At 41.5% G+C, this 10220-nt stretch overlaps 1 protein-coding gene across 4 annotated transcripts; it reads right to left on the bottom strand.

Moving 5' to 3' along the window:
* Positions 1 to 1289: 1289 nt before the first annotated feature.
* On the bottom strand, positions 1290 to 8426 carry mdm4 (MDM4 regulator of p53). Of its 4 annotated transcripts, none has more exons than XM_037101311.1 (12): positions 8234 to 8426; positions 7611 to 7698; positions 7436 to 7510; positions 7139 to 7272; positions 6978 to 7027; positions 6449 to 6513; positions 5089 to 5185; positions 4841 to 5001; positions 4511 to 4699; positions 4298 to 4366; positions 2710 to 3852; positions 1290 to 2626 (listed from the first exon to the last, which is right to left on the bottom strand). In XM_037101311.1, exons 2-11 carry the CDS (start codon positions 7680 to 7682, stop codon positions 3283 to 3285), a joined length of 1482 nt encoding a protein of 493 aa, XP_036957206.1. In that variant the 5' UTR covers positions 7683 to 7698; positions 8234 to 8426; the 3' UTR covers positions 1290 to 2626; positions 2710 to 3282. The 4 variants fall into 4 exon arrangements, with proteins under 4 accessions (XP_036957206.1, XP_036957204.1, XP_036957203.1 ...); XM_037101309.1 differs by lacking the exon at positions 8234 to 8426 and adding an exon at positions 7862 to 8104 and having other exon boundaries at positions 4511 to 4714; XM_037101307.1 differs by having other exon boundaries at positions 1296 to 2626; positions 4511 to 4714.
* Between the last annotated feature and the right edge of the window lie 1794 nt (positions 8427 to 10220).

Raw genomic sequence — 10220 nt, forward strand, 5'->3', positions numbered from 1 at the left:
TTTATATTTGTATTCCATTACATATTACATTACAAATATGATGTATTGCTGTAGATTAAACCACCTGATACAATATCAAATTAGAGCAGTAAGGATTTGTTGATGTATTGATTGGTTGATAGACAAAAACTATGCAAATATTTATGATAATTGATTTGTTTGGGTAGTTTTACTTGAAAAATTGATTTAAGTGTAAGCTTGTGAAAAGTGAAAAATCCTGCTTTCTTGTCTTAAATCATGGTAAACTGAGGCTTGGACAATTGATTGGACAAAAGAAATCAATTGAAGTTGAAGTCACTTTAAAGGGTGATTTCACTCATTTTTACTGCATCAAAAAGGATTTATAAATGACTGTGCCTGCACTCCTATGAAAGCACTCATATTCATCAAAAAATTCTGAATGGGCAACATGTACATGTCATTCATTATAAGACCATATATCACGTTAGATCTAGTATGTTGTAAGTCATAGATTTAGTCCTTTCCTGGTTTTAAAGGCTGCATTAAAGTACATTTCTGAATTAACTAGACTGCTCTACTTGTCTTTACCAACTGACTCATTATATCCACATTGCTGATGATTATTTATCAAACTTCTCATCGTATTTAAAGCTTTATTATATAAATAAAACAGCAGCAATAGTCATCCCTACAATATCAAGTTTAAAACAGTGATATTTGCTTTTTTTTCTCCCCATCTTTGCATTTATGAAGTGCTATTAAGTGGATTTCAAAATATCGAGATAAATATTGTGTATCGTGACATAGCTTGGAAATATTGCAATCTCATTTCAAGGCCATCTTGCCAAGCGTACACGATATCCTGTGGGATTTAGTGGCGTCCTTCAGATGGACAGTTTCACAGGGGACTTTCCACTCAGGAAAAATTCCCTATTGAGTAATTGTTATCTAAATAACACCCAGGGTAAGAAGGCAGTGGAGCTACAGCAACATACAGTGCAGAGGGCACAGAGGGTGTCTGTCCCACTTCTGGACAAGAGGACTAAAATAAGGCCGACACAGATAAGCAAGCAGAACAGTGAGTAAGCAGAGGAGAGTTGCAGGTGCTGGAGTCCAGTCAAGAAGGAGAGGACACACGACAGCTGGACTGTCATACAATGACTTATTCTTCAGCCAAAACACACACACACACACACACACACACACACACACACACACACACACACACACACACACACACACACACACACACACACACACACACTTCACTGTACATCAACTGTCCCTGTGGTCACCAAGTGAACTAAATAAAATAATCAACTCCGGACTCTTTATTGCTTTACAAAACAATTATTTTATTCTGTAACAAGTACAAAAAAAAAGCCCAACTATTAGCTGTACCATGTTGGAGTACATTAGTCTTCGTCAATAATTGCAACTAATTAAGTCTGTCATTCTGAACGTGGATTAACTGTTAAATAGGTATTGAGCACTTTTTTATGAGGTCTGTATTTAGAGGAAGTTTCTGTCCGTTCTTATTTCACATCGGTGCTGATAAATACAACAGGCTACATTAATCTTTTATAGATTTTAATACAGCTAATATATCTCTTACACCAGCTCAGTGCTGGATCTACTCACAGCAGGAGGCATGCTCTATATATGCATCACATGTCATTACTGGCACTGTACAGCTTCTGTGGGCACCAGATACAATATTGAGACTTCTCCCCACCTACTGGCAGAAAGAGCAAGCGCAAGTAAAGAGCAGACTATATTTCCCTCTATGCTAAGCAAAGCCAAGAGTTAGATGCTTTCTGTCACTGGACATCTTACTTGTGAACACACTGTATATATAGACAGCTCAGCAACAGTATGTATGTGCTCCAAGTTATACAATCTTCAAATAAAGCAGAACCATCAAAATAAAATCTATTATATACAAATTAAGTTCAACGTCATTACATGGCAGTGTAACGCTTAAATCAATCCCCCAAATCCAAATAAGTACTACGCGATCTTGTTCGCAGATTCGGTAACTTAGCCGGTTTCCTTTCAACTTTCTGTATAACTTTCAAACTAATTTTATCTCAAAACCGCATATTAGAACTCTGCAACAACTGAGCTGTTTTTCTGCTTCATCAGAGGTGGTCATCTCAACAATTAAAACAGATTCATAAATAAATTAAATACAAGATATACAGAAATTGTTCATTCATCATAATTCCAGGAAAAGGTATAAAGTAAGTACCCTTTTCTGAATGATAACAATTTAAACTTTAACCAACAAATATGAAACATTAGATACTGCAGGCATAACTATCAGAGGCTTGGCAATTGTACATATTGAATACATATTAATATCGAATTACTACCCGAAGAGGAAATTACAGTAAATACTTCAGCTGTGCATTCTCAAGCAGGTTAAATTCTACTTTTTAACTTTTTAAAATACTATGTTGAGAGAAACAGGACTTAAACGACCACATTTGTATTTTACAGTACATTCACTTATGCTGAGAGATTTCATATTTTTAAGAAAAAGCTTCTGAGGATACTTTCATGGAGCTGCAGCGGCTGAAAAAGGAAATTCATGGTTTTAAGACTCTTTCCTGTTTTTCCTTCAATCTTGTCTTCATAACTCAACTCTCTGAGCCAGAAAAACCTAAGAGGATAAAAATAAAAGGGTGAACAGAGAACATATCTGTCCAGAAGATGCTTGAAAAAAATTTGATTGTAGTAACATACCTGCGCTGACTTTTCCAGTTTTGCCGAGATGAATGAAGTGAATCTAAAGAGGAAAGAAAATCAAACAAAACTGGCAGATCTAAGGCAAGCACTAGTTTCTAAATGGCACCATTCAACAATGCAATGCAAAATTCAGTGAGCCAATTTGATAGCCTGAAAAACAAAACAAAACAAGCCTTCATAAAATCAAATAATACCTCCCAAAAAGTCTTAAGTGATCTTCTAATAAATAAATAAATACTTCTGCCTTTGTGTGTGTCCCTTATTTAAATGTGGCACCAAAACAAACATTTGGTATAACAAACTCCTGTGTTTCATCTAGCAATACTTCAGTGGCAGTGTGATGCAAAATAAACCATGCAACCAAGAGCAAGCTTTACCAAGTGCTATACTTTGTGTATATCTGTCTAGGTTATAAAGGTAAGGTGCACATTTTCTGTGTGTGTGTGTGTGTGTGTGTGTCAGAGTGTGTGTGTACCAGAGTGCATGCAGCGGTGTGGTTGAATGTGTGTTATATTATGTTATTTAGTTGCCCAGAGACTGACAGATGTGTGTGCTTGTGTTTGCGGGCTTTTATAGAATGAATATCTTAATAACTTTTTGAATTATCTTCCCACACCCTGGACAAGGAGCTTGGAACTTGTGTAGCCTCCTTGCACATGGGAAACAGGTTAGCAGGTGAGCCGTACGTCCGTGTATTATATTTCCATTGCGTGGTCGCACTCGACAGAGCTTGCAAGGCTCCAACAGTGCCTCAGGCCTAACTTCTTCAACCTCCATCCCCAGATTTTCCTGACTGTCCCCGTCTGAGAGCTGCTCATCCTTGAGGAAGCTTGAGGGCCACTGTGCCTGGCTTTTCCCTGTAATCATGGTGGGCAGGGGTCGGTCAGCTGTGGAGTGGGAGGGCAGGATAACAGGGTCAGACACCGTCCTGCTGCAGTCTGGGACATCAATGCCAGTGTCGCTGTCATCTTCTTCATCATGGGTGGTGAGCGAGCTGCATGCTGGGATGTCAGGAACAGAGAGGGAATGGGCGAGTCGAGGGACATCTTTGTACCAGTTCTTACGTAGAGCCCAGCAGCGAACACAGTACCTCTGGTTAGGTGTGTTATACTTCCTGCACTCTGTGCACTGCCACGCATCCTGAGGGATAAGGGAGATATAAAGTCACACATCTGTGCTTTACAAGCTACAACTACAACCAGCTAAACCTACAACATATAGTAAAAAAAATGATGATACCAATCAGCATTATCAATCAATCAATCTTTATACCTTTCAATACTGCATTTATGATGCTTTTCAGTACTTATTTCAGGCTGTGCTTTCTGGCTCTCTCTTTTCTCCAGTAGTGCGTTGGCACACCATAGCCACACGCAGTGCCCACATAGGCCCACCTCCTCTCACTCTTCTGATTATGGTCAAAAGTAATTTAACGAAGATGTCATTGTGCTACACACACTAGACAAGCCTTGTTATATTTTCATTTGAATGAAAATTAACATTTTAGGTTTTCATTGTTGTGTTACGCTACGCATTGTTTTTCACAGTTAAGCGTATTTAGTATTGTGACAACAGGTGCACACACCTGTGTAGAGATTTCTGTGTCAGTGTCATCACTGAGACACTGCGAGTCCTCATCTGGCTCCTCCTGCATCTGGATAAATACACAAAACATGTGATCAAACATCAAATAACATTATCCTCTAAACAGGAAATGCAAAATAATTAATTAACCAATCATTTTAATAGTTAGCATGAGCCTGACCTAACAAAAGATGACAAAGTCTAAAACTCCTACCTCTCGATCCGCTTTCTCCTCCTTCCCTGCGCCTCCTCCATCATCATCCTCAGGCGGAGGCTCCCCTTCTCCTCCGCTTCCTTCCTCCAGCGCAGCCTCTTTCATCTCCACACTCACCTGTTCACTCTCGCCCTCAGTCAGGAACCAGAGGTCATCTGTAGTGTCTGACACAATGGCTGTGTCCTCTTCCTGTGCAGGAGACAGCTGACACATCAGTCAGACCACCACTGTTACACTCCAATTTATGCCATTTGACATCAAGTAATTGTGTGAACAGCTTTAAGTGCTGTTATTAAGAGTAACTTTCTAAGAACACATAAGGTTCCTTACTTGGTTAGTGTGGATATCAGTGGAGCCATTGCTCCTACGGCTGTAGTTACTTCGGAGATTACCCAGAAACCACCAGGGTAGGCCAGAGAGGTCCCACTCGTCCAGAGTAACATCCAGTTTGGGCCGTTTGCAGGCTGACCGTGGCAGGCCTTCCAGGGAGTCTGGAGAGATTTTGAACAGTTAAAACTAGAATTCTGAGCAGGTCTTGTCAAGAGCATATACTGCTGAGCATATAACAGTTTGCCCACCATCATCTGGCTCCCGAGGTCGTCTCTGGGAGGGGGTCTGCAGGAGAGGCACGTCACTGACAGCCTCCAGCCCTGCTTTGACCAAACCTCCACACAACTACAGAGGGAGGAAGGACAAAAATTAGAACATGGAGCCGTAACTGGGCACATGGAGGACTCGCAGTTCCTTTTCAAGAAGGCCTCTGGGGATTGGGGTGGTGGCACAGGGAACAGGGGGCTGGGCAATTAGGGTACGGGCCAGTGGGGAGGGAGGTCAAGGCAAATTTAGGAGATAAGAGTTACTGAAACTGTGTGGTTTGTAAAACAGGAGAGACAGAAAAAGAGCAGGAAGGAGAGTCAGTGTTCTAATTAGCACGGTAATGAAATCAGAGAGTCAAAGATTTAAGTCCAGTTTTAATATGTCGTATGTGCAAACTAACATAAGGACTTATTCTACGATATGACCCATGGACATAAACTACAAGATACATTTATGTAAAAGTTGAAACAAAGTATTTACATATCAGAAAGGCAGAAGCAGAAAGAAATTAAAATGTCTCTCATTGTTTACAGCTAATCACAGCTGATAGACTGAAGAAAAAAACGTATTGCAAATTTGATTAGAAATTAAATTTAAATCCGACTGTAGCTCAATGTGGTCACTCAGCAGATGCTTCAAGGTAGATTTGGGAGGGAATCGGAGAGAAGGGTGTAGGAACAGGGGGGTGGGTGAAATGTTTCAGGTTATTGTCAGGCCTGTAGCTGGATCAGGATCTGTGAGCCTCCAGTTCGGAGCAGAGAAGAGAACTCTGACACAGACAGAGAGAGTGACTCTGCCCCCCATCCACTGGGTGGTGCTGGTGGTTTACAAGCAGGTGCTGAAAACACCACCAGACCAAACCAAGGATGGGGTCGTACAGAGACGGTGCCACTCTGTACAAATGCACACCAATGGAGACAGCAGACCTGACCTCCCCTCCTCATTACACACAACCAGACAGCAGCTCGCTTTAGTCTTTCCAATCCACACAAATCATGGTGATATGAGGTGTGTCTCACTTGCATTTTGCCGTACTTAATTCTTGATTGTTGATGTTCTGGAGCACTTTGTTGTTAAATGTCTGTCATTAGTGGTATATTTTCTGTTGTGGTTGTAATTAGAGTTTCACAGACAAAAAAGAGAAATTCCAAAAGGATTATTAACAAAACTTCATAACTTAAATAAATAACCAATCAGTGGAAGTCACATCTTATGACAAAAAGTCAGTTTGGTGCTTAAGTTTGTCAGTCCTGTCCTTTTGTATACAAAAGTGTTGTGTGTAGTGAGGTGGGAAAGGTTGGGGGGTCTGTGTTTCTCCTTAGCACCATGCTTCAGCTTTACCTGACCACGATCCTCCACTCCGCCATCTACACATTCACGGCCCACAGAAAGATTCTCTGCAGCGTCTGCATTTCAGATAAGACACAGTAACAGAAAGGACACCCCCACCCTTTAATTATAGCATCATACACTCTCTCACTACGGCCTTCTGCTGTGGCTTTGTAGGTCAAGCTGGAAAATAGCCTTCTCCTGGTTCCTGCATCCCCAGAGATGCACTATCACAAGCACTCACAATTCACAGCAAAGACTGAATTTAGAATATACTGAAGGAATAGGGTGGTGAAATAATCACCACTCTTCACTGCAAATCGTAACAGGTAAAAGATCCAAGTGAAATAATGATTTCATCAAATACAAAAAGGGAAGAGAAAAAAAGAGACAATTGAATTTCATGTCATCACAAATGTACAATGCACTAACTGGACATAGTTTATCGATGTATATTGTGTGTACTGCTAATAATGCCCCCAGACAGAAATATTATTTCACATAGAGTATGAAAACGGCATTAAATGATTGTGAGACTTACCAGAACAACCAAGCACAACTAAGTACTTCTTGAGCATTTCATACACCGGGCTGTAAAAGGAGAACGTAAGAGTTTAGAATGCAAAATCTTATTCGGATGTGTGAATCTAGACTTATAGTCCACCATTACTGAGTGCTGACCATTCCGGTGTGGGTGCATACCTCGGGTTTTTGACGGAGAAGCTCTCCACCTCCAGCAGCTCTCCCAGAGGATCATCCTGGCAGTGGACGATGTGCTGCCTCTGTTTGTCATACAGTTGCTTCCCCATGATGTACTGACCCAAGTAGTGCATCACCTACGCAATAGGCAGGTTAATAGATATTGCAAGGCATGTATATGGCATATTTTTACTTTCATGAACACCGTGTAAAGGACTACTAAACCCAGGAATTATCTTTTCTCTGGTGAGCCAGTGTAACAGGCTGCAAGCCTACTTGACATTACATCTGACAGCTCACCTCTTTGAGTGTGAAGACTTCTTCCTGGGCTCCGGCAACACGCAGAATCTGCAGGAGCGGGGCCTTTGGCTGTACCTGGGGGCGGGGGGACAGAAGCAACATTTAGCATAAAATACATATTGCATTATTTATATTGGATAACTGTTCATGTAAATAGCTGCTGTAAATGTCGTACCTGATTTCCCTCTCCAGGTAGGGTCCTGCATGATGAGCTTGATGCTAGAGTCTGGGGTGATAGCGAGCTCATACTAAAGGAGCAAAGTCTGAAATCCAAAATTACAACATGTCAGAAAACGAACCAGCCTTCAAATTCCCGATCAATATCATCACATAACGCTGGTGCGGTTAACACCAACGCACAAAAACAAGTCAAGTTATTGTTAGCTTGAGATATGTAATTAGGTTATATTTAATGGGAACACCTACGAGGTTGACACATTTCAGTGCAGTCAAATACCTAATGCCAACACAGACTGCGCCATGATAAGCTACCAGACAGCTGCCTGGATGGAGTCGTTATAAAGCTCCACCATTACTTTTGTCTTCAAATAACAAGGACAAAAATCCTGACAAGCCGAGCGAGCTCCACGTTGACTGGGCGGATGTAGCGTTAGCACAAATAAAGCACAACTGCCACCATAACTAGCCAGTTGCATGTGAAGCTGAACATCTGGGGAACACTAGCAGGTGACAAATCTGCTACAGCTGCTAGCAAACGTGTTAGCTAACGTAACCACAGTGCTAACGCTAGCTGGCTAGCTGTTTCCTGAACAATACGTTCGCTGACAAAGAGCTCACCGTGATGAGTTGACATTACTTCACTGCCGCTACATTGTTCCACACGCACTGTCGCCTTAACACGCAGCCGACATCTTATAAGTATTCATGGTATAAGTAATAAATGTGGGGCTTTCAAAAGTGGCTCACTCTAACTTACAGATATGCAGTTATGCTAACTGAACTACAGATTCAAATCGACGAATATGGCTTCAGCACTTCCGGATGCACGGCCACATCAGTCACGAGTGTGGCGCCCCCTACTGTTGGAGAGCTCACACTGAGGGTGGCATCGTGGCCTCTGCTGATAAAATACTGCCTGATAGCACTGAGAGCATTAATTCAAGTTATCAGCCAGTTCACAGGCCATTAACAGAGGTGGGAAGTTCTTTTTAAAATATGAACTAAAATGGCTCTCAGCAGAGTGCATACCTCCACCAAGGCCCAACAGTCTTCTTATGCACTCACTGACATACCAGATAACAAAATATACCTGCATTTTTTCCATCAAGAAATTCAAGAAAATGTCAAAAAAAATAAAATAAAATAAAATAAGAGAAAAAGAAAAAATAACAAAAATTAAAGAACAAACGCCCCTTCTCCAAATGAAAAGAAAATGAGATAAAATATTTGAGCAATCCTCCAGGACGGACCCAGCCCCACCCGCCTCCGTCGTCCTGTGTGGCTCCCCAGTCGACTCTATGGAGTCCTGCCGCTTCCTGGGCACCATCATCACCCAGGACCTAAAATTGGAGCTGAACATCAGATCCCTCACCAAAAAAGCTCAACAGATGATGTTCTTCCTGCGGCAGCTGAAGAAGTTTAACTTGCAAAAGACAATGATGGTGCAATTCTAGACTGCTATCATCGAGTCCATCCTCACCTCCTCCATCACTACCTGGTGCACTGCTGCCACTGCTAAGGATAGGAGCAGACTGCATCGTTTCATACGCTCTGCTGAGAAGGAGATTGGCAGCAACCTTCCATTCCTTCAGGACCTGTACAGCTCCAGGGCTTTGAGGCCTGCAGGTAGGATTGTGGTTGACCCCTCCCATCCCGGTCAGACTTCTTGGGACTTTCCCCTCTCGCAGGAGGCTGCGGTCCATCAGGACCAAAACCTCCTGCCACATGAAGTTTCCTCCCTGCTGCTGATGGGATCCTTAACAGGTCCCAGGACCCCGACCCCCACTGACGCTGACACTTGCACTCCTGCACTCCACCCCTTGTATCCAATTTTTGTAATTTTTAACAATCTCTTATTTATTTATTTTTTTTAATCTATTTTGTCATTCCTTGTACAGTTCTCCTATCTTAATTTATCAATCAACCCACACTTCTGTCTCTGTTTATACTATTTATAATATAATGTATATATAATAGTCATTGTTTTTTTATTGTTTATTGTCTTCAATGCATGCACCTTATTCACCAAGACAAGTTCCTTGTTGGTGTAACAGCCTTCTTGGTAATAAATCTGTTTCTGATTCCGATTCTGATTGTCTGGACCCAAACAAACATTTAAGGATGTCTATTCTGGGCCCATCCTCCATTCTTCCAGGTTTAGTGGAAATTTGTTCAGTAGTTCTTGTGCAATACTGCCAACAAACCAACAGACACAAAACCATAATCTCCTTGGGGGAGGTAATAAAGCCAACCTTTTATAAACGATGCCTTCTTTCGAGCAGTCCAAATATGGCTTTTCCTTAAATATTTACTAGCATAGTAATGTCAGCCAGTATCTACAGGAAGCAGCTAACACACTTATTTCTAACCTGCCAGCTCTGAATACACGGTTAACACACTATCATGTTTATTGCCTTGGTGTAGCGTGTTGTGACAGCAGGAAGGAGTGCATATGTCCTGGTGCATTATCATTATTATTCCCCCTTCAAGGTTGTAACAACACCAACAATACACTGAACTTTAAACCAGTTGAAATACTTCTCACACATTAATGCAGTAATAATCAAACACTTTGTTAGAAAATCACTTCTTCGTAATGACTACT

The sequence above is a fragment of the Acanthopagrus latus genome, chromosome 6 (assembly GCF_904848185.1).
Source record: "Acanthopagrus latus isolate v.2019 chromosome 6, fAcaLat1.1, whole genome shotgun sequence".
Lineage (NCBI taxonomy): Eukaryota > Metazoa > Chordata > Actinopteri > Spariformes > Sparidae > Acanthopagrus > Acanthopagrus latus.

Bases quoted from the DNA above. Each gene is read 5' to 3' on its own strand.
- mdm4 (XM_037101308.1), bottom strand. From the start codon at position 7,682: ATGAGCTCGCTATCACCCCAGACTCTAGCATCAAGCTCATCATGCAGG. The intron at 5,002-5,088 runs GTGGGCAAACTG...AAATCTCTCCAG, and splicing joins ACCTCGGGAGCCAGATGATG to ACTCCCTGGAAGGCCTGCCA. The intron at 4,715-4,840 runs GTAAGGAACCTT...CTGATGTGTCAG, and splicing joins CTGATATCCACACTAACCAA to CTGTCTCCTGCACAGGAAGA.